The sequence below is a fragment of the Egretta garzetta genome, unplaced genomic scaffold (assembly GCF_000687185.1).
Source record: "Egretta garzetta isolate BGI_Z169 unplaced genomic scaffold, ASM68718v1 scaffold575, whole genome shotgun sequence".
Taxonomy (NCBI): Eukaryota; Metazoa; Chordata; class Aves; order Pelecaniformes; family Ardeidae; genus Egretta; species Egretta garzetta.
In genome coordinates, this window is record NW_009259790.1 from 913723 (window position 1) to 937581 (window position 23859).

At 36.0% G+C, this 23859-nt stretch overlaps 1 protein-coding gene across 1 annotated transcript in view; it reads left to right on the forward strand.

Moving 5' to 3' along the window:
- Positions 1 to 7139: 7139 nt before the first annotated feature.
- Positions 7140 to 23859, forward strand: part of PDXDC1 (pyridoxal dependent decarboxylase domain containing 1) — a 24067-nt gene continuing 7347 nt past the window's right edge. The window contains exons 1-17 of the mRNA XM_009639571.2: positions 7140 to 7216; positions 7755 to 7820; positions 9040 to 9123; positions 10026 to 10172; positions 11965 to 12154; positions 13744 to 13812; positions 14335 to 14413; positions 15201 to 15285; positions 16195 to 16243; positions 16351 to 16452; positions 16654 to 16779; positions 17967 to 18017; positions 19256 to 19319; positions 20689 to 20777; positions 21489 to 21594; positions 22726 to 22897; positions 23556 to 23674. Coding sequence (XP_009637866.1) covers positions 7143 to 7216; positions 7755 to 7820; positions 9040 to 9123; positions 10026 to 10172; positions 11965 to 12154; positions 13744 to 13812; positions 14335 to 14413; positions 15201 to 15285; positions 16195 to 16243; positions 16351 to 16452; positions 16654 to 16779; positions 17967 to 18017; positions 19256 to 19319; positions 20689 to 20777; positions 21489 to 21594; positions 22726 to 22897; positions 23556 to 23674 — 1672 coding nt within the window. The 5' untranslated portion in view covers positions 7140 to 7142. The remainder of the gene's footprint in view (positions 7217 to 7754; positions 7821 to 9039; positions 9124 to 10025; positions 10173 to 11964; positions 12155 to 13743; positions 13813 to 14334; positions 14414 to 15200; positions 15286 to 16194; positions 16244 to 16350; positions 16453 to 16653; positions 16780 to 17966; positions 18018 to 19255; positions 19320 to 20688; positions 20778 to 21488; positions 21595 to 22725; positions 22898 to 23555; positions 23675 to 23859) is intronic.

Sequence of the window (23859 nt, forward strand, 5' to 3'; positions counted from 1 at the left end):
TCCCCAGCCGCCGCGCTTGGCGGTCGTCGCCGGTGTGAACGCCGTCTATTTCTGTGTCCTGGGTCTATAAAAAGTCTGGATAACTATCAGGAAATGCTTTAGGAACGGGTTTTTTTTGTTTGTTTGTTTTCTTAAAAGGAAGATGGAGCTTATTTCCTGAGAATGTTAGCCTTTGGCGGGATAGTAGAGAAAATATTATTTGACTTTTTTTTTTTTCATTTTATACTGGAGGTGTTTGCTGCCCTGTGTTTGCTTTCTTCTGTCCAACGTACTGTACAAAGCAAATATTGATTCTGTAATACCATAAGTGATTGACAAAACTTATTTTGCCTTTGTCACTGTGAGTCAGTCAGAATCTGGTAGAGTAATTTGGGACCTGCCACGCTTCTGCTGGCTTTCATAGCACCTGCTGTGCTTCAGAAGACCTGCCCTAGAAGTGAGGATGGGATGGCTGCTCACACATAGCTTATCACCATTGTTGGATGTCTTTGAGGACAGTATACATTTAAAATAATTTATACTTTATGTGCCTAAGAGGTATTAATGTGTGCTTCCCCTTTGCATCATTTACTATACACACAGCATATTCAGTTTCATGTAATCTTTGGAATGGTCTAGAAAAGTTTGAATGGGATGTGCTCTACTAAAATGAATAGTAAGGACATTCAGGGAATATCTTTCTAATGTCGTTAATGAGTTGGTAGCAAAATGTTTGGTACATTACAATCCACATGAAGAATACAGGGTTAAAAAACAGCCTTTAAAAGCTTAAGTTCTTTACTAATGCTGGCAAAAGTGCCTGCTGCTTGTTCAGAAAAGTTTTCATTACTTAAATAAAACTTAGTTGAATATACTAGTTGATAAAGACAGTATTCCAAACCGGACTCAAGCAGAATAATGGTACAATATGCAGTTATTTAAAGAAGGCTCAATAGTACAGGGCAAGTGTTTGTCCTGTAGTACTGACAAAGTCCTTATAAACTTCGACTAGGTCATCGTAAGAAGCAACAAAAACACTGTGTAAGAACTAAATACCTAAATTCCTTAACAGAATAAAGGTCTGGTTTTTGGCTGTGTCCTTGATGTAAGGAATAGTCTATAATGGTGAGTGCCCTGAAAAAACTGCCATGTCTGATTTTTTAGTGTATGCAAATAGATGTGTGTAAAGAGTTATCATTTGTTTTACTTCCTCTCTCATTTATCATGGCTTTTTTCCACATGATAAAAGCTGTAATCCGCTGTATAATAACATGCCACAGCACAATTATTGTCTTCTAGCCACTTAGTACTTAGTGCCCTCCTGAAATAAATAGTTTTTGGTTAAGATCGGTGTAGATCTGTACAATCTGCACCTTAGCTAGTCTTGAGCATGATCTCTAAGAAGTCTTCCTAAATAAATTTGAAATTTATCCAAGTTGAGGTATGTTTATCCTCAGAGAATGTGTGTCCGCTTATCTTGTGCTTATTTAAGCATTATCATAATGCATCTGAGGCTGTCTTTTATTTGAACCATGGATTCTCTCCTCCTTGTGTATTTGTACGTGTAGCTTATTGGGATGTCAGTGATAAGTACTTTTTAACTTGTAATACAATTTGTCACAATTTTTTATTTTTCATAATGAAGAAGGCATTTTGGTAGAATCACCTAATCAGCTGTAATGCATGGTGACAATGTATGACTACAGCCATTACACTCTTGCATATGGAAACAGATTTTTTTTTTTTAGCAGATGAGAAATTTCCCAAGAGTTGAAAACATTGCATGATAGGATTGTGAGGAAAACCACTGTAGAATCTGACACACAGGTGTGCACACCAACAATCTCATTATTTGATTTTGCAAAATATTTTTGGTTTATCAGACAAACGTTTTGGGTTTTTTTATGTATTAATATTGTGTGTCATAAGTGGTGTAATTAGAATGAATTTTATCTGAAATCTGGAAATCTTTTTGGGGTTGAACTTGAAATCTAAGTTCATATGAAAGCCTGTGTTAAATTTCAGAAGTTTGACTAACAGATCTATGATTCCCCTCCCTCCCCTCCTTTTACATTTTGATAGAAGTGACCAATCTTCTGAATGATTTTAACGTTTTAAGTTTCAAGTTAGGTGACTCTGTCAATGGTAAAATAGGGCAAATTCTTTCCTTGCAACTTCTTGCTGTCTACAGCAGTGTTCTTCCTAAACATGAAAACCAGAAACCGTTCTGGTTTCTTGCTCAGCCCGTGACTTTCCTCTTTTATTACTGTGCTAATTACCACAAGATCCTGGTACCTTTATAGAAAATTCATGACAGCAGACCTGCATGCAAATCCTGCTGCATGTCAGGGAAATGATAAAGATTAAAAGAGCAAATACCTGTAAGCAGAACCCTTGTGGTGATACAGTGCTATTTTCATTCAAGCCTAACAGTCATGGCGTAGCTGCTTTTTTATTTATTATCTAAAACTTTTCTTAGCCTGGAGAATAAACACAGTATTCTTTTGGCTGAACAATACTGATCTTGTTTGAGATTAACTTACTGTTGAGAACATTTTTTGGGGTTTGATGGTAAAATTTTCTTCTAGGCAAATATAATGATGTAGTGGGAAAATGAGGCATAATTGTCATGAACTATGTAATGAGCTAAATCTGTGAGTTTCTTTGCACACGCAGTGGTTTATGTAGACTGTTTAAAAATCATCCCTTTCTTACATTATGAGTACAGCCTACAGAAATGCAAAATCAAGATTGTAAAACATTGGTATATGAAGCAACGTTCTCCTTCTTGAATTTGTAATAAACATTCAATCTTATCGTAACTGGAGAATGATCCCTTATCCTTCCCCAGTTGCCAAGTGACCCCACGGTGTGACATGCTGCCTATAAAACCAGAAACAGTTTACAGTTCAAAGTGCTTAAAAAAAATAGTAACAGATGAGTTACAAAATCGGGAAGTAACCACAAATCAAACCTATTTCAAATTACCGTTAGTGAATTGGATTAATACATTTTGAAGGCAACAAATGATAAAAATCAAAGTAGAGTAGGGAATGTCAGGATCTTTGAAGGGCTTAAGGAGGCAGGAGGTGTCCGGTTGCTGAATGGACATCTTGAAGGAAGAAGCCCTGATTGGTGCCTCCTTAGAGCGTGAAAGGACGTTTCATGTCTTGTAACTCATCTGGACAAAGGATCACCTAACTGATGAGAGTCAGGTGCTGTAATGCCAGGGGAAGGACTGAGTGCAGAAACTAAGGCTAATATAATACCTAATGCAGCTGCTTTAACCCCTCAAAAAGTGTGTTGTCCCATGGTCCAGGAGATGTTCAAGAACTCATCTGCCAGCTCAAGAACATGAAAAAAGTATTCTGGTTATTACTGATTGGCTTTTATACACACTTGATCTCATTTACAGACTAAACTAAAGCAACGTACTACTTTATTATGGCATGTTATCAAAGTGTGTTCAGAAACCTTTCATAACTGAGTGATTTGTTGTTGCAACTTTGCCACACCTATTTTTTTTTTGCTGCTCAAAATAAGTAGATGGAATTCTGCTTCCCACCTCCATGCCCTTACTAATGTGGGCAGAGGAGGAAGCATAAATAAAATTCAGTATGCAGCAGTAAAAGGTGGGGTCTTTTGCTTTCCATAATTCAAAGGAGAAAATAAATTGCTGCATGTCCACATAGTAATTGGGGAAAAAACCTGGTAGGGATTAATTTTCCAATTAAACCCACATCAGAATTCAAAGACTTGCTCGATTTCATAGCATTTTATGGAGTGTAACTTCCTATGACTTTTTAAACCATATTTTATGTATTTATTCTGCCAGCTTATTGGCAGAAGGTTTTCATACACATGTAATTACTGGTGAGACAGGATCAGCCACAAGGTAAGCACGTGCAGGTTTTAACATCTGATGTAATTCCAGCAGGTGAATTTTGTGTTAGTAACAAACAAAAGCAGCTCAGAGCCCTTTTTGTAATGCCCCTACATCTGTGTCCTCATCTACAACAGATCTGTTTGAATATTTGCATGTGATGCTGAGGAAGGTTCAAGCAAATAACTACCTTCCAGCCATTGATCACATTTTATGGCAGCCTGAATTAAAGTGTGCAAAACAGTAGATTATTCTACTTAACTACTCCCTTAAAGTCTCCTGTGAGCAAGACTGATTTATTAAGTTAAGATTTCTTTTTAGAGTTTCTTTGATGTGGTGCAACTCTGGAAACCACTGCAAATGTATGGAAAGATTGCCAGCGATCATATTTAGATTTTTCTTCTAGATATATATATTGTATGCTGAGTATCAAGTGGTTGCAGAGTGTGTAATTTTTTTTCATTTCTGTGGTGAGGTCTCGAACTTTTCATATTTGTACTGCTTTTTCATGCAGTGCTTAATTAAATTGTGGATATCATAGTCAATGGATGTTGTAGAAGCCACAAGTGTAAAAACCCATTTATTGCTAAATGCTGGGAGTTGTTGTGGGAAAATATTATTCAATACTTGCACTATTCTTTTGTTCTTCCCCCAAACATTTGTTACTGGCCACTTCTAAAGCAACAGAATACAGAGAGCTATCAATCTTGGTTTGATCCAGCGTGACCGTGCCTGGCTACTGATTCTTTCAGACACCTACCACTTGCTACAATATGAGTTGAATCTCTAAATATTTTGGTAAAAATAGTCTTTGAACATATGGTATCTCTCAACTTAATTTTTTTTCTTTTCTTGATCAGTCCTCTGGATGAAAGTAGTGTTAAAATCCTTATGTAAATTAATCCCACTACCTTTCAGTGATTAAATTTGCTTTTGTGTCTGCATCTGCATGGGCAAACATATTTGCCTGTGTTGCACGCATTTCCATCAGCAGTGATGGAAAGTGTGTGCAAGCCTTTAGGAATACTGCTTCTCAAATACTGTAGCAGGTAAGCTATTATATAACTGCAGTATGGATAATGTAAATATTAAACTTGTTTGGGATTTTTTTTTAAACACCACCACCCCTTCCCCTAGTACCCCCCCCCCCAACCTTAGCAGAAGGCAAAAAGGTTAAGCACACAGTCCCCCCCCCCCCAACCTTAGCAGCAGTCCAAAAGGTTAAGTACTAGAGGCTTTTGTATATAGGCCGATCTTTTGAAAAAGGGTTGATGTTGAATTTGTGGAGTCTATGTTTACAGAAAATTTGATAAGCAGAGGAGGGGAGAAGAGACTCTCTAACGGGGTCACCTGAGTATCTTAGGGGTTTTTGCTGTCTAATGTGATGGGTCTTATTGGTGGTGTTACCTTCTACCTTCATAATGGAGTATATTTACTTTTCATACATAGTTTATATTGACCGCTCTAGGTGAACCAGACTCTGCCAGATGATACCTTTCACATTCTCTGGAAGCTTCTAGATGGCATCTAATCCTTAAATGGATAAATGTTCCTGTCCAGATCTCTTGTGTCAGAGTCACGAGCTCCTGCCAGGCTTCTTGGGTTAAAGCTCATAAAAGAGAATTCTTCAAAGCAAAAGCAGTTCTTTTGGAAAATACTACTTACTAGTCTTTGAACCTGTCACTGGTTCAGGGGAAATAAGTTCAATGATTTTTTTTTAAATCTGTTCCATCCTGACAGGCTCTTTAACAAGTATCTGTTGTTACCTGGTTTCAGCAGTGAATTCAGGATTTTTGACCTGTTTTGTGTAGCTAGAGGGCTGCAATTGCTGGAAGATAAGCCTTTTCTGTGTGTCAGTCTTTCTTAAGCTGTCTGCTGCAGGTCAGTTTTATCCTTTTGACTAGTTTAAAGGGCATCTCTCCAATAAGTTAAGATTAAAAAAATGGTTTAAAGGCACCAGAAACAGGAAAAAATAGATTTACAAGGGTATTTGGATTAGGTGTTTTCTCTGTTGTAAAAGTTTGACAGGGAAACCTGAATTGGGAAATGGCAGGGAAAACTGCCATTTTATTTCTGCCTTTGCTAGAGCAGTCTTAAGTTATATCTTCTTGTGTTTCCTAGGTAAGAAATGGCTTTTTTAGTCTCCCATAGGAATTATTACTTGAACACATTTGAATACGCCTTAGTTGAACTGGCAATCTGAAAAAAAAATGAATGAACTGTCAATTTATGCAAGTTTCCCCCTGAATTTGCATCAAAATGCTCAATGACCTGAAACTTGCCTTGGTCAAATTTTTCAGTGTTTAGCTTCTCAAACAACTTCTTTTCTACAAGATAACTTTCTTGTGAGACTAGTGTTGTACTTATCCACTGATTGTTCTCTCATTTGGTGGTGAGTTGTTTTGGGTTTTTATTTGGTGTGTGGCATGTCCACCCCCCCAGTTCCCTCCCATTACTATTGTGGCAGAGGGGCTAGTTTGGTTTTTGTGGGTCTTTTTTGGTGTGGTATGTTTTGTTTTGTTAACGGCAGTCTGTACATCATGAGAGCTGACTGTCAGGTCAGCTCAACTGAGAATATGGTAATGGGGCTTTTTTGGTGCAGAAACATGAGTTGTCAGGTGAAGTAAAAGGATAATTTCTAAAAGAGATTTGCCACTGAAAGACTTGTGATTGTACTTAGGGTATTAATCTGTTTTCCACACTCTGTAGAAAGATCAGGGTGTCCCTTAGCAGGTTTTTGGTGACTTTGTTTTGTTTTAATTTTGGATAGGACAGCATGTGAATTTAAAGGAATAGTTGAAGTTTTATTGCTGGTGTAGAATGGTTATGAAAAAGAAAAGAATTATTCAGTTGGGCCAAAGTGGCCAATTTTTTTAGCTAATGCATTATAATGAGCACTTACTTGAATACCTTGCGCTTCTCAAATCCTTTTTGCCTTCTGATGCTCTTTCTTTCGTTATTCATCAAACTCCAAAAGAGGTATCTAGAAATTAAAGAGGACTTTGGAAAAAGTTCTTGTGCAGGAAAAAAAAATGGTTCTATCAGTAATAGATCCAGATCACTACTGAGTTTTCTTTTGGGTTATTTTAGGTTAGTAATATGTTCTCATTCTGTATATTTTGAGTTCAGGATATACAACGTATTGTTATTTAAAAATGAGTACACACAGACTAATTAAAAGAATCTGCCTAATGCATGAATAGTGAGGGTGTTGTGCGGATAGTAGTAACAAATGTTTTTTGGTCTTTTCATAAAAGTTGTTATCTTTTTTTCTGGAAAGATGGTTGACCCTACTCTAGCAGAAATGGGAAAGAATCTGAATGAAGCAATGAAGATGCTAGAAGACAATCAAAGGTATGTGCAAAGGATAACAACTACAAAAACAATAGCTGTTTGTGCTAAGGGGAGGATTATTGATGTCACTGTCATTAAGCAGTAAAGAACTCATTTTCCTAGTAGGTTAAGGTTGTCATTGTGAAGCTTATACCCATACAAATCACCATTGTTTCTCACATGATGGGCTTTTAAAGATAAAGATATATATTTATGCATGTTCTGTAATATTCAGAGCAAGTCCAGCAAGTCTATATTTTTGGAGATGTTAGGGTTTTTTTTTTTTCCTATTGATGTGTAAGTAACTTTTCATTCCTGTATATATGAGACTCTTCTGTAAGTTTGACATTTCCTGTTAAAGAACTAAAAAACCAGAACTTAGGAACTCTTTAATTTAATCTGAGCTAAACTTTTGTGTTGGTCTCACCTGATTTATTTATGAAACTGTTCTCAGTGAAATAGATTGCAAACGTGTCGGTAGGTATTTCTGCAAGTCAAAGTCAACTACATATTTGATGTCATAAAACACAAATAGTTTATTCTTCTGTCTTTAATCTAGAAAAGTGGAGGAGGAAAATGAAAAGAAGTACGTGCGGAAGGATATTCCTGGACCACTCCAAGGCAGGTAGGCAACAACAATTTTTATATAATGCTCTTTACTTTTCAGAACCTGAAAAATACATGTAATAGGTCTGTTTTCCAAGTAACTTCTGTATTAGTGCAAACATGAATATTTGCCAGGCCAGGCATTATATCAACTTTTTCCATACTCACATGGGGGGGAAAAAAAAAATTATCATCATACCAACTATTTCCATACTCACGTAGGAAAAAAAAAAGAGATTACTTGTCCTTGGTGACTGAAATTTTGAACTGTTGGAATCTAATGAAGTATTGGTGTATACAGCTATGACTGAGACTTAAATAAAGTATAGATGAACTTGTGCTATAGAACAAAGATTCATTAAAACACCCACAAAACAAAACCAAACACCCCCACGCACCTTTTCAGCACAGCTGTCTTAAGAAATTATATGGAGTTCTTGTGCATAAGGCAAGTAAGATCACTGTACCTGAAAACTAAGACTTAAATTGGTTGTAGTCTGTTTGGAAGAGGATCCTGCAGGAGCCTAAGGTAGCCTTCAGAAAATATTGTAAAATCTGTTTTAAGTCTTTTGTGTACATAAATTAAACTTGATTTTGAGTGGAGACACCAAATTAGCTTTTCTAAGAATAAAAAGCAATTTCAACTGTCAGAGTGTAAGTTCTTATACTACTGTAAATTTTAGCTGGAATTATACAAGTTGAAGTGTTGAGGGTCTGTTCCAGTTTTACCATGTTAGAGTGCATTGTGTCAGCAGTCTAATGTAGTTTTTGTTTGCCAGAAACTAATATTTGTAGGTAATTGTTTAAGAGAGATGCTGAATTTGTGATCTGAAGCTGGATAATGTGAAGAGAAATTTTGATCCTTAGCTATTACCTTACTTTGCTGTGTAGCAGTAAGCAATTAAATAGTCAAGTCAAACTTTTCAGTCCAAATTTTCAGATTTCAGTAGATTTGTTTTCCTGTGAGTCTGAGTTCATACTTATTGAACTGTCCTATTATAATTAAGTAGGGTTTTGAATTAATTGATTCCACAACTTCATCTTCGTGTTCTGTTTTTCTGAGAGCAAGGAACCATTTTTGTTGCTATACTCAGCGTTCTGTAAAAGTGCAGTGTTGTTTTCGTATCTTACTGTGCTGTGTCCCACATGGCATCTTTGTTAGATGCTGATACTTAGATTTTTATTTTTTTTTTTTATTTTTTTAATACAATTTTTGTTTTCTCTCCCCCGTACACCAGTGGCCAGGATATGGTGAGCATACTTCAGTTAGTTCAGAACCTAATGCATGGAGAGGAAGAAGAAGAAACTTCACAGGCCTACCGGTAAAGCCATATGAATTATTGTATGTGGGAGGTACCTGATTTTGTTATGTTCTGATTATCATAGAACTTCCACATTTAAGTGTAAAGATATTGTGCAACCATGTAACTTTTTAAAGGCAACTTATTATTATATACTGAGCCAGAATAATGCATTAGGCTTGGCTTTCTTAAAATTATAAAGCTTTCGTAACTAATTCATAAATTGAATTAGACAAGGAAATTTTCTAATGTGACAGCTCATTGTTTTCTACATTCTGAAAGGTTTTTTAAGTCTGAAAGTCTTATAAAATTTTGAATACCAATAGGTTTTTTTTACCATCTTTCCTTGTAGATTTTAAAGAAAAAAAAGGAAGTAAGATTGTTTTCCATTTTTCTGTAAAATAGAAATAATACTAATTAATCTGCAGAAGATTATTGAAAACTAACATTTGAAATAGAGTTTGGAGATTAAAAAAAAACCAAAACCAAACCAAAACCCCAACAAACCAAAAAATCCCCAACAAACTAATGAAACCTCTGCCTCTAAAGATATGAATAACAAGTCTCCTGAGTTTCCTCTGCATGAGGAAAGGTATGTGTTTAATACACTGAAGTCCCAATGCAGATAACGTGCTTAGTTTCAACTCAGTGCTAGCTGATTGATTGGCTATAAAAGAAGCTGAGGTGTTATTGTAAGCAGCTAGGCCAAGTGAAGTGCAAATGCTTTTGTCTACACTGGCATTTTAGTATGTTAATACACAATGGCAGGAGGGTGACTGTGGTATGCCATACTTCCCTCTGCTAAATATTTAAAATTGCATGTCAAAAATCCTGCCACTCTACAATAAAAATATGCAAACCTAACATTACAGAAATGTTTGTGACTTGTATTTAGTTGGCAGTTACTCTGTTCTGGCTTGCAGACTTCAAAATGTTGGTGAACAGGGTCACATGGCTCTACTGGGACATAGTTTGGCTGCTTATATATCAGTGCTGGACAGGGAAAGACTGAGAAAACTTACAACAAGGATCCTTTCTGATACTACTCTCTGGCTCTGCAGGCTTTTCAGGTGAGTCATTGTGAATAACTTATGTATGACTAGGTAGTGATAATTGTTTAAAAATATGTGTGACTGGACCAAGGATGTCAACAAAAGAAACCACTGTGCCACAAACTTACAAATATTCTTTGAAAGGTCTGAAACACATCAAATCATTAAAAAAAAAAAAACAACTTCTTGTTAAATGGCAGGAATTTATTAGTAACAAGGTTGCCATAAAAATCCTTTTATAAGGGCTATATGGTGGAGCTAAGGGCCAGAGTACAGTTGCAGACATTTAGTTGGTCAAATATTTAACTAAATTCTTATTTCTTGAGGCATATGCTATGTTGCTGAGGCTTGGGGCACTCTGTATTTTTAAAAGATGTTTTCAGTTAACTTTGCCTTTGCTCTCCCTGGATCTAGTTTATTTTTCCAGGTATGGTAGGTGACACTACTGAAATTTACAGTACAGGGAAATCTTTCATAAATGCCTGTTTCATCATGTAGTGTAGATATCTTAAACTGTTCCATGAGAGAAGAATGGAAATTACCTGTGTGGAGGTGTTGGAGTAGGGAGGGAGTTTACTGATTAGAAATTCCTTTTTTTCTTCCTGAAGGGGGAAAAAAAAGCCAAAAACATTCTCCCTTTCGTGATACTGTTTCTTTCAGAAAATCTTGTTAGTGCTACTGAGGACAAGATGTATTTATTAATTGAATGAAATAGTAAAAATATAACTGAAGTTAACCCAAACTGAGTTGTTAGAATTACAAAGCATTTTTCTTATGTTTATGGGCTCACCTCTATCAGAATTATTTTATAACTTCAATGATTATCCTTATCTGTCTTTGACTTAAAGATGTTGAAACCTTGTGCAATGATGAAATTTGAGAAGTTGCAGGTAATCCAGCTATTTTGACAAATTTATGTGTATATAGAGAGTGTGTCAGTGATGTTTCTAAATGGCATGGCTAATAAAAATAAATATTTCTGTTTTGAATCAAACATTCAATAACATTGTGATTTTGTGATTAATGGTGGGTATCTATTGGACTGTGGTCCCCAAAGTTTTGTGACCCATAGGCAACATCATTGAACAAATACCATGCTATGAACTGCTTCATACTTCTTGACATTTTCTGTGGCTGTGAGCAACACTAGAAGAATTTTCCTTTGCCGCTGTTAGATCACAGAACTGTTGTGTAAAGGTGAAGTAAATGTTTGCATGTGGGTCATTCTGGAGTTTTAACTCTGGAATACTCAGCACTATTTGTGCGTCAGATAGTCTGTGATAACCTAAAATGTTTCAGGGCCTTTACGTAAATATGTTGATAAATGCCACTCTTTAATTGTGCAAATTTATGTGTTGCACAAAAATGCTAGAAGAAAAATCTAGCTTGCAAGTTGCTTAATAAATTGACATATATTTTGACGTTTCCTTTTCTACAGTTAAGACAGCTGAGGGATTGCCCTCAACGTGGAACGCTCATAGTTTATCTCTTCTTTGGTTACTTTGCCCCTGTTTTTTGATTATAAATGTTAATGTGCTGATCTGAGTTTGATTCTCAGAAGCGTTAAAAAAGGTGGGACAGGAGCAGACACCAACACCCACACAAGCCCCAAGGAAACATATTCTAGTCTTCTCTCATTATTAATCTCAGCCTGCCTCATGAAAGTTTCTTTCTACCCTACTTTATCCTGGGAAAATAGAAGGGGGTTTTATCTGTCTTTGTCTTCTTGTGAGCTCCTTTGCTGGTCAGTGTTATTTTAGTCACTAAACTGGCCATTGGTTTTGTTATATTTACTTGGCTTTTCTTGCAGGTATGAAAATGGATCAGCGTATTATCATGAAGATGATCGTGAAGGTCTCCTAAAAATCTGTCGACTCGTTATTCACACGCGCTATGAAGATTATACAGTAGAAGGATTTAATGTGCTGTATACTAAGCAGCCTGTCATATACATTAGTTCTGCAGCTAGAACAGGCTTGGGCCAAGCTCTCTGCAATCAGGTAAAGTGAATCAGTTGGGGTTTTAGCTGCAGGTAGGACCTATTTGGCTTCATATTGCCTCCTTCAAATTTAGATTTAAAAAACATATTCAGACATTTCCTGCAAGAGACTGGTACTTGCAGTACAGTCTGGTACACTACTGGCAGCAATCTTGTAAATAGGTTGGGGCCAGGGAAAGTTTTCCTTTAGATCCATCTGTCTGACTGGAACTTCCACTGTTAGAAGTGAAGCTTCTTCCAGATTTTTCCCAGTGCTTCTATGTTGACTGAACCACATGTATTCCCAAGCAAGCTGAGCAGGCTCTCTCTGCGGCTCTCCTGTTCCTTCCACGCATTCGCTTGATCAGTGTTCCTCATGAGCAGATTCCCTTCATCCTCATCTCTTTGCCTTTCTATGGACACAATAGTTTTATGTAATTTTATAAAACTTTATAAAAATTTCTGAGACTTAGGATGATGTGTCTGCCTGTTGAAACACAGTATGAAGGGGGGCATTTTCAATAATGAGGCTTTGGCCTCAAAGAAGTTGATTTTAAGAAGCTCAGAGCTTTAGTGATTTTGAAAACTTACTTACTCTTCCTCATGGTAGAAACAATAGCAATATGACTAAACATAATGAGGGCTGGGAGGGAAGGGAGTCTGAGGTGAAACCATACTTTGATGCCAGGCAAATATATGCAAGCTAGTAATACAAAAATGTTAAACAGTGTATTATTATTGCTTTATCAATTGTGATTTCCAACATAATTATAAAACATAGGCAAAGGAAGCAAAGTCTGTACTGGGGGTAACCTCAGTAGCTGTAGTGGACCATGTGTTTAATTTAAAACCATTTATCTAGAAAACATACTTTCAGGTTGCACTTACAGTCTGTGTTTTGCAACAATGATACAGTGGGAGGAAGAGAAATTTTCTGAATATTTCCAGTGAAAGGAAATATGCTATTTATTTATTTATTAAATGAATTATTGTTTCTAGATTGCATTGCACTTTACATAAGCTGTTGGTCATGATGAAAAAGACCCAAGCCGAAACATACTGGATTTCCAAAAGGAAAGCAGTTGAGTGAGAAGTAGGCTGTGTTGATCACATTGCAGAAAGTCTTGTTTGGAATAGTTCCATAGCAAATGAAGAACTTCAGACTTACCAGCATGAATAGTCAGCTGAGCTGTATGATCAAAGTAGGCAGATTGCTCTCTACTCAGTAGTAGTAAGGTGACTGTGAACCTCCAGTGGAACATGGCCCATGCACAAAGCACATGTTTGCTTATAGGATGTATTAATTGCAAGGGTGACCAAGAAAAAGAGGATTGACTTTAGGCTGTTGTACAGGGCACAGGTATTTCATTAGAGAAACTGAACACAGTTAATATGCTAACCAAAAGTTGACTCTTGGGGGTTTTTTTTTCTAATTTCCCCTGTGCTTTCTTTTCTCTGCTATTAATTTGATTGTAAGTTTTAGTAGGAAACTTACTTTATAATGTAATATCCAGCTTTTTGTTGTCAAGTTTACTATTTTTTGTGTGTATTTCTGTGAATGCCTGAAATTAGTATATCTTGGTTGTTGAAATTCCATCATTTTTATTGCAGCTAGGCTTACCCCTTTCTTGCATGTGCCGTGTGCCTTGTAACACTATGTTTGGATCTCAACATCAAATGGTAAGTTTGTCTTCCTTAAGAGCTTTTGGTTTTGTTTTTTTGTTTGTTTGTTCATTTGAAAATCCTCATTAAATGAATGTCAAGTATGTTGTTAGGAAAAGCTTATTAATAATTTTTCAACCTCTAAGTTCCCTGTGTTATAGCTGTACAGATTGCAGATTGAAATCTAAAAAGCCAGCAACTTGTATCTTGGTCTTGTCATTTGCAAGGTATTTTTAATGGCATATAGTAAGGTGCTTTTTAGTCCAAGATTTCTAGAATATGTGTAGTCAGAGGTACGTTTACAAACTACACAATGTATTTGTGTTGTATTTTTCATAAATGCTTTATCTGACCTTTGGGTTATTTTACCTTTGAGAAGAAGAAACTGCAAGTCACAAACAAAGACATTAAGAATGTCTCCAAAACTTCAGAATGCTGTCCATTTTCACTCTTAATGCATTTTTCCAGTTCAGCAGAAACAATTCTGTATTGTTTGACAAACGTATTTATAAATACATACCTTTTTCTTATTGATAACAGGATGTTGCTTTGTTGGACAGATTGATTAAAGATGATGTTGAGTCTGGAAAACTGCCTTTGTTGCTTGTGGCCAATGCTGGTAAGTGCCACGGGCAAACAATAACAAAAAAAGCACACTATTTCATGAATATCTATAGATCCAAAATGAAAATATATTTTATTAAACAGCTTAGTGGTTGCATGTCAAGAAGTATCAGAAAATATCTTAATGGCCACACAAAAATTACCTGTCTAGAGGGGTTTTTATTTAACTGATTATACTGCTACAGTTCTGCTTATGTCAGTTAATGTATTAATATGACTAAAACTTATTTTAGTGAGTGCAAATCTCTTGTTGAAAATCAGGTTCACCTTAACACTTCATGATTTTTTTGATGCATGTGCCATCAACTTTAGCTTTAAAAACTATATTTTTCTTCTAGTTAATTAAACAGAACTGCTCATGAACAAGATTTATTTTAAATACAAATGAAGAAGGTGACTGTTACTTGCTTTGGAATTGGAAAAGCATCTAAGATGTTAATCTTGGTTTAGTTTCCTTTAGTTGAAGTCATACTTTTAACATACTAAAAAGTCTGCATTTCTTATCTGAGGCTCTTGAATCTTTTAGTGCCTAGGACATCTAATTTGCTAAGTATTTTAATGTATATTGACAAGCAAAACAAGTATCTTTATTTTTTTTTGTCTATAATTCCAATTGCTCACAAGTCATGATGAACCACATACAAATATTGTGTAGTGGGCTCTTTTTAAATATCTCCTTTCTTGTGTGACTTTTTTTGAGAACAGTACAAGAGGTCCTTTTATGTAGAGTCCTAGTTTGCACGCTTACCCTTTGTGATTGCCTTTTTTCCTTTTCAACAAAGGGACACCAGGTGCTGGGCACACAGATAAACTCGGCCGACTGAAGGAACTTTGTGAGCAGTATAATATGTGGCTCCATGTAGAAGGGTATGAGACTTGAAGTTTATTTCTGTATAACTATATTCATTAAAAAGTCTGACAGCACATAATGTTACAGCTAACCAGCTAGTAGAGGGCCACAAGATCATCCTTATTTTTGCCATATTAAGCGTTTTATATGGTTATATTTTTGTCACTGTATGAGATACAGATTGTTTTACACATGCAGGAATAATTAATTGGAGTGGTTATTTCGGCATAAGTTAGTGGTTACTTTTACTCAGATGGTAATCTTATCTGCCCTTGCTTTGAATATGAATAAAAAGACTTTATAGGACAAGTCAGGGGAGACATTATACAGCGATTACTGAGAATGAGAAAGGAGAGTGAAATGAGCATGGAAGAGATAACACTTTCATGAAGGTTGTCAAGAAAACAGCTGCAAGTGCAGTGTGCAACATAACTGGGAGGAGGATTAAACCAAGAAGAAAAGAAATTCCAAGAACTTACAACAATGTTAATGAAGACTGCATTGCTCTAAGATTCTTTCTTTTTTTTTTTTTTTTTTTTTTTTTTCTTTAATGAAGACTCCATTGCTCTAAGATTCTTTTTTTTTTTTTTTGGTAGAGACTCTGGTTCTCCTGATATTTCACTATATAGTGTTATATTTGCATGCTATTTATTTCTGATACCAAACTGATGCTGAATTATGGGTAGGCATTTGGGGGATGATTTCACCAAAGGTTGGACCAAAACATTTTTAGATTGAAATGGATTTTTACTTTCGTGTTTTCAATCTTGAAATACCAAGCAGCAACATCTACTGCACTGGTAATGAAAAACATACAAAAAAAATTTAACTCCCTTTGCACATCAACATGAAATATTTAAACTGAAGATTAAAATGCTCTCTCAATACAATTTTTAATATGTGCTAAACCCACTTTATTTTTCTAGTGTGAATTTGGCAACTCTGGCTTTGGGTTATGTCTCCTCTTCTGTACTGGTATGTTTTTCTATATCTAGAAATTTGCTAACATGCTCTAGATTTTAAGGTCATGATCTAATCAAAATATATATGGCTTATATTCTGCTTATTGTAATAAACTTCAGGCTGCTACAAAATGTGACAGCATGACTCTTACTCTGGGTTCCTGGCTGGGTCTCCCAGCGGTACCTGCAGTGACACTCTACAGACATGAGGATCCATCTTTGGTACGTTTAACTTCAGTCATTATTTTCAAGATCTTGAGACTTTAATTTTTATCATGGTGTAGTTGCTCTTCATAAGCATCTAAATTACAATTTGCAAAAGCTCCCCTGTTTAATCTGTGACACATTCCATAAGCTGGCAAAAATGAAATAATTGAAGAGAGGTTAATGCTGGTATGTTTATTGTTTGTTTTTCCTCTTTAGTCCTTAGCAGCTGGGCTGACATCAAGTCAGCCTGTAGAGAAGCTCCGTGCCCTGCCGTTGTGGCTCTCCTTGCAGTACCTGGGCCACGATGGGATTGTGGAGAGGATAAAGCATGCCTCACAACTAGTAAGCAACAGCTTGGTTACGGATACTTGGCGGCTTTGAGTATGGGTTGCAGACTGTTCTGAAGAATCCTCGCCATCAGATTTAACAGGTTGAGTCTCCAAGCAGAAACACAGTTCAGATAGCAACAGTAGTACATGCAATATCCAGGTGGCTATCACAGAACACCATTACACTTGGGAATGTTTTTATAATAGCTGTTAACACATCTTCTTGCTTATTGTGATGCGTGGTAGAAGAATCAACGTTGTTGACGGTATAGCCTATTGGTTCATTTTGTGTTACAAACTAATTATGAAAGCAGAGTAAAGAAATATTTAATCTTTGTTCTTTCTAAACAGTAAATAACAATCACTTTTTTGTCACTTCTCTATTTTAAGTATTTTGCTTGAAAGCTGTTCAGAGAAAGACACTCTTATTTTCGTACTCTACTTGGCATCATACTGACTTAAGTAATAGTAAATTATAAATGTCTGACAAGAAGGACTTCAAATCATTTCTTCAGCTACAGTGGCAATGCACTATTTTTGAAGTTGAGTCCTTACCCTAGTAAAAATTAAGGTCCAATAAAATGCGTTAGTTAAAAAAATTTGGTTATATGCTAAACATTTTTCCTTAAGGTACAGCACTTACTAGAAACTCAAAGAAGGGCAAAATGGCGAGTTTCTGTAGTGGTTAGTGAAGAAGCTTTTGGCATGAAAGGCCTAAAAAAGTGACAAAGTATCATTAGTCATTAAGGTTTTGTGGCACTAAGATTGACATTAGCTTTTATAATAGTCTATTAATAGTCTTAAACCACAGTGTAAGACTGTCTTTTTTAATTAAAATAATTTAGAAAGCCATCATAACAAGTTTCTGTGGGTAGCTTTGAGAAAATTAACTGGTCTGCTACACCCTGTGCTTTAGTTAGTCAATGGAATTGTAGTATCTCTGGGATTTTGTCAACAAATACACCAAGACTTCAATGAAAACCACTTTGTAGGCAGTGTTTTACTAAAAACAGAAAATATTTTTCCATTACATTCTAAATTCACAAATAAGAACTGGATGAATCTCTTGATGCGTTGTAGAGGCTTGTTCAGAAATAGAAATTATGGTGGTGACTATTTAATGTTTTTTCAGAATAATTTTCGACTTTAAAAACTGTGTTTGTCTCTTCCTTTTGTTTCCCTTCTGCTGTGGTCTTTTAGAGTCAAAGGTTGCTGGAAAACTTGAAAAACCTGGATTTCATTAAAACTTCGGTACAGTCTATATTTAATACTTTGGTTGGATTGCTTAGTCTTTGCTTGATAAACAATAAGAATAACTTTTATTCAAAAAATTAAGCATATTAAATCATAGCCATTGTTTTGAAAATGCTTGGTATCTTTCTAATTAAGTTCTGGTGTTCAGTCAAATGGTGGGTGCTTGGTTATACGTGACCTCTAGATTGTATTTGTTCCATTGGTGTGTACTCATGCACTTAGTGGAGTTGACAGAACAGCATCCAGAAATTGTTTCCAGAGGTTGATTTAATTCCATTTAAAACATGAATTTTTTCAGTAATACATTTATGAAACCAGTTTCTATAAGCCTCTCTAATACATTCTGGCTGCATCTTACCCTCCTGGTGAGATAATACTGTGAACCCTGTGAAACTGTATGCGAAAACTATCCCAGCTGAGATTTTTACACCAGAAATAGTTTTAGAAATTACATCTAATGTATTAATTCCAAACTCAGTTTCAGCGAGATGTCCTGTTCAACAGGGTTTGGTGGTTTTACTCCCCTCCCCCTGCCTCTAATTTTAATTGACACTTGATGTATAGAAAATATATTCAGGCTGGTTTTCTGGGGCAATAGATAATTCATGGGACATTCTGAGTGACAATGATTTTTGTAAAAATTGTTTTTCCAAGAGTATTAGTGGCCTTGGGAGTTCAAGTTACTGTAGCACTTCCCCCTTTTACTTAAATAAATCTTGCATTTTTAGGATTGTGAAATGTAGCCTCGGACTGCCTCCAGAAGTTGCCCAGTCCGTTTCTCCTACCTTCAAAGCAGGATCAATTATAATCTTGTTATTCCTAAAAAAACTTTCTTATGTTCCCCCAATGATCTGGGGTGATTTCCAAGATAATTTTTTTTTTAATGTTAATGTCTGAAAATAAGTAAGGCTAAATAAACTATTTAGCATGGTATATTTGCTAATGAACATGCTTAGTTTTCTTGCTTTATAGTGCCCAAATGTTAATTATGTATGCCTTAAATCCATACAATTCTGCTTTACCTGATTAATGATATTTGCTTTCATGTGTTTATAGATGCGTTTGCTCACACTCACACAGAAGAGTTAACTTCCAATACTGAGACAGTGTGAACATTATTACTCCTAGCAAAACAAAATGATCTGCTTTGCTCAGCAGTCTAAAGAGTTATACACAGTGTTAAATGTTTAAAAAAGTAAGTGAAAATATATCTAATTCAGGGATTTTTTTTTAAGGTTGAAGATGAACTGAGTTCACCAGTGGTGGTTTTCAAGTTCTTCCAGGAATATTCAAATAGAGGTATGCGATTCATTTAAAAACAAACCCAAAAAATCTCTCTTTATAGTTTTTTAAATGTATAATTCGTAAAATGAATTTGATGAGATAAATGTTATGTAGTGCACTTCTCTGTATAACGTGCTTTTAGAAAGATTGTGAATGCTGGTCATAATCTAGTGATAGAATCCATATATGTGATAGCTTATTTTTTTAGACAGACTGCAATGTTTTAAATTTTTATAACAGGTCATTTTCTGCTGCCTTGAGTGAGGAGAGATTTGCATGTGATTTTGATCTTGAGAGCAGGTGACGGAAGCCTCTCATAAGCTGCAAGCTTTGTTTGAGTGTACTGATGGGGAAAGATCTTCCTTGGTTTTGTTCAGGCTTTCTGTTCCTTTTAAACTTTCAGTGGCTAGTTGCAAGAACCATGTTTCTCTGTTTTACTGATTACACTTGCTGTTGCAATAGTTTTTAAAATAGCAGAACACATTAGGAACAGCTCTGGAAATAGTGTCATGGGTTTACAGTAGCCATGCCACACGTGGCTCTGAGCAGAACATCCTTACTTAGATGGGCTCTCCAAGAAAGAGGATTTTTGTCCTGTCAGTTCCAACAGAGGACATTGTTGTGCTGTTTGCACGTGCACACTCTGAGGGTGGGGAAATATCCAGCTGGGATGAGGCAGAAGAGTGCTAGGAAACTTTGTGGTTTTGTTATGAGTGTTGATTTTAATTGTCTGTGGATTTTCCCGTGTTGGGCATGGGGAGGGCTTGTTTTTGGTTTTAATCTAATTAGTGGTTGCACTCACTCAGTAAACCTATTCATCCTGGTCCAGTGACTTGGTGGATTGCTTTGCACATTGATGCATTTATTTGAAAAGGTTTACTAGGGAGAAGTCACCTACCTGAATTACAAGGATGTAAGATGTTAGGCCGTTTCTGTGTGTTTTATGTGTATAATGGACTCTTAAATCCTTAGTATTATTTTTGTGTGGTTCAAAACAGAAAGTAATCATTAAAACTTGATTTTAAAAGTAGCTGAATGCATCAAATTAAATTTTGCAGCCTGCTGTGACAGGATTTTGCTTTGTGAAAACATTGGGTTTAGTTCCATTGGGGCATTTGAACCTCAATACTGAGAGAAGTAGTTTGTCGGTTGTTTTTAAAACTACTATATTCAACTCTGTTTTACTTCTAGTATTTGTTGTGCTCAGCAGACCTTTTAAAAAAAAATAAAAATCCTTGTTAGTCTGCTTGAGGTCCAGCACATCATGTAGATGTATTGCATTACCTAGGAAATGTAATTGTCTTTTATCTAAATTTTAGGTTGCCTTTTGTTTAATTAAGTAAATAAAAATCCATTTCTATGATTCTTGTATCTTTGGATTCAGATCAAACCTCACATGCTGCACAGGCCTCAACTATTCAGCACCCCATAATAAGCAACGAAAGACACATTTATGACACTTTCAATCAATGGGTAAGAACAGATGCTTTTTCTCCTTAGGAAAAAAGTGGCAGTGGAATGCTTCCAGGGGTTCATCAGTAATAATAACACCTTTGGTAGACTAGTTTGATCGTTATTCTTGATCTGATATCCTTTGCAATACTAGTGGGCATTTTGGATTAAAAAGATGAATTTGCTCTGAAGCAAAGTTTTTTTTCACATTTCTGATTACTTTACATGTAATTATGAGTGAAATTATTACTGCATCTTAAGCCTTTGGTAGGTTTTTTTTTTCCTTGGTCTTGTGGGAATCTGTGAAAACTTCAGAACTCTTTAATTGGCTAAACACTTCATTTGCAATGTCTGTGTACACAGGAATAGGCAGTCTGTCTTTTCCAGATCTTAAGATAATTAATTATAGAAACTTGTGCTTTCAGAGAGCTGGGCGCATAACTACTTTAGATCAGTTGTACAGTAATCATGGCATGCTTAATGACAATGACACTTTTGCAGAAACTTCTGACTTGTAACATTTGTATCTTATCCTGAATTTTCATGGTTTGTCCAACTTTGTCATCTTGCCAGCAAGTTGAAGTATTTTGTTACAAGAAGTGATTCTGAGAAATACAGAAAACTGTGTTTAGCGTGTGGTGCTCCATTAACTGTGGGAGGAGTCTGGCCTGACCCAGCGGCTGCAGGAGGTCGTGCTCTGTACATTTCTTTAACTGTGCCCTATCCCTTCAGTTAGGAGAGCAGCTGGCACAGCTGGTTCCTGCCAGTGGAGCTGATGTGGTAGAACTGGAAGATGAAGGCACATGTGTGCGTTTTAGCCCACTAATGACTTCTGCAGGTAACACTCACTTAATTCAGCCACTTGTAAAAACTGGAAGTTGCTATGGAATTGTAGAACAGTCTCCTGGTGTAAAAGCAGATTACTAAAGAGTTTCTTGAGTATTATTCATCTATGGTGAGGATTTTTTTTATAAACAAAACTGAACTAAACTACCTCGGGCTTATCATCCTGTTCTGCTGTGGCAACAGGTGCATTAGGGGTAGCTCGGCTGGTGTATGTGACATTGCCTCACTACTTTTGCAAAGAAAGACTAATTATTTTTTAAATTCATTAGGAAAAGCAAGGGGAGAAGCTTTTTATTTCTGACAGTTATAAAAGAAATATGAAGGATAAATTACCTCTACCTTTCCTTCTCTCAGCTGCTTAACACAAGATGATGATGCCTTCTACACAGGTGTTTCAACACTGAAATGGTGCTAGTGTTCAAAATATAACTGCTTAACTAGAAGAATTATCTACTAAACCTCTAGGGTTTTCTATAATTACTGACGTAGGAGGGGAAAAACCTTAAAATCTGTGTTTTGGAAAGTGTCTTAAATTTCATGTTTAAGCCAGCACTGTATACATGCTTTGTTTAGACTCAGCAGATGCACAGAGCAACTTGCAAAGGCCCAGGGTGATGCACGGCATCTCCTTTTAGCTTGTGTGGGGTGAACAGTTTAGGCTATCAAAACACCTCACACTGATGTGAGAGATTACTGGTGTACACTGAAAAGGAGATTTTAGAATAAAAGTACTTGATGATGCTGTGATGATTTTTTCTTAACCAGTATGGAAGCTGTTTTGGCTTTTCCCATTACCTGTTTGGCTATGGGAAGAAGAATTTTTCTGATGCTAGCAACTTGTGTAACAAAAAAGGGTATTGTCCTTATTAGTTTGTAACATTAGAAAATCCTTCTTATTAGCATATTTTTTATGAAATCTTTAGCGCTCTCCATTTTGGTGTATCAGTGGCTGGATAACTGAAGAAAAAACACTGTTATATAGATCAAGGTATTTCAATACTCTCTGTAAGTTATATTTATGATTGACTTAAAGTGGCTTCTTTACAGATTTCTTACTTAATTCAGAAATCTATGTGTATGCCCGTTCACTTTTATCACACACTCTAACACATCAAATCTTCAGTTTTAGGAACTGAAATACAGGATGTCGATCAGTTAGTAGACTGCTTAAAAATGAAGATACCAGTATTGACAAGTACACTGCAATTGAGAGAGGAATTTGAGCAAGAAGTGAGAAGAACAGTAGGCCTGCTGTATATTGAAGATCTCAGCTGGCCAGGATTAGGTGTTGTAAGGTAAATTTTTCCAGTATTTTCTTCATTATGTATTTGGATAGACTGTGCATTAACAGAAAGGAATAAGTGATCTCTTTAGTGGTGATTTGTGTGTCTTGTTTGCTGGTTTGTATCTGGCTTTGCACCCAGTTGAAGCTTTTGAGTGCTTCTTAAAAAAATTACCTTTTTACTGTGGCTTACTTTTGAGATATTTTTTTTCCTAAGAAAAGCTGAAGAGCTGTTTTAGCAAAATGAGGGTGACAGTTCTAATATTGGAGGCAGTGCGTGGATCTGTTAGATGGATGTGTAATACGCAAATGCATCCTACTGTGTAACTTAGATTTTTATCTATGTATCATATACTGAATAAAACCCTTCAAATGTCTGTTCTGATCCTCTGATCCTGTCTGCTGGGAAGGATTCTCTATAGTCAAAACAGTTGGAAGTATAATCAATATATTACCTAGAAATCTGTTGTGTTCAGTTAAGCTTGCAGCAGTAGCCTCCCCCCGCCCCAAAATCGCTGATAACAAACACCCATAAACTTCTTGATTCTAAGCTGTAATGCTTCGAGGGTTTTGGTTTGTAAAATACAGAAATTTGTAGAAACGTGCTAAATGTCTGTGTATTTTTGTATGTACTGTAAAGTGAAATTACTGTCTTCTGGCTTGGTTTGAAGATACAACTATCACAGTGATGGGAAGAATGATGATAAACAAGAAAAAGAGCTAGAAAAAATCAATACAGAACTTCTGAAAAAATTAAACGAGCTGGAGTCGGATCTCACTTTTTCTTTAGGTAACTGCACTATTTAAAAAAACTTCTGTTCAAGCTAGCAGTCATTTATTGGCTCTGTTACAGTGGTTCAACAGGTCATTTGTGCATAGGTCATTATAATGCAAAATTACACTCCTGTGTATATGGTTGCTGTAGCAACAATGGCTGTAACTTTGTTTCCTCCTCAGCCCTATTTCAGTTGGTAA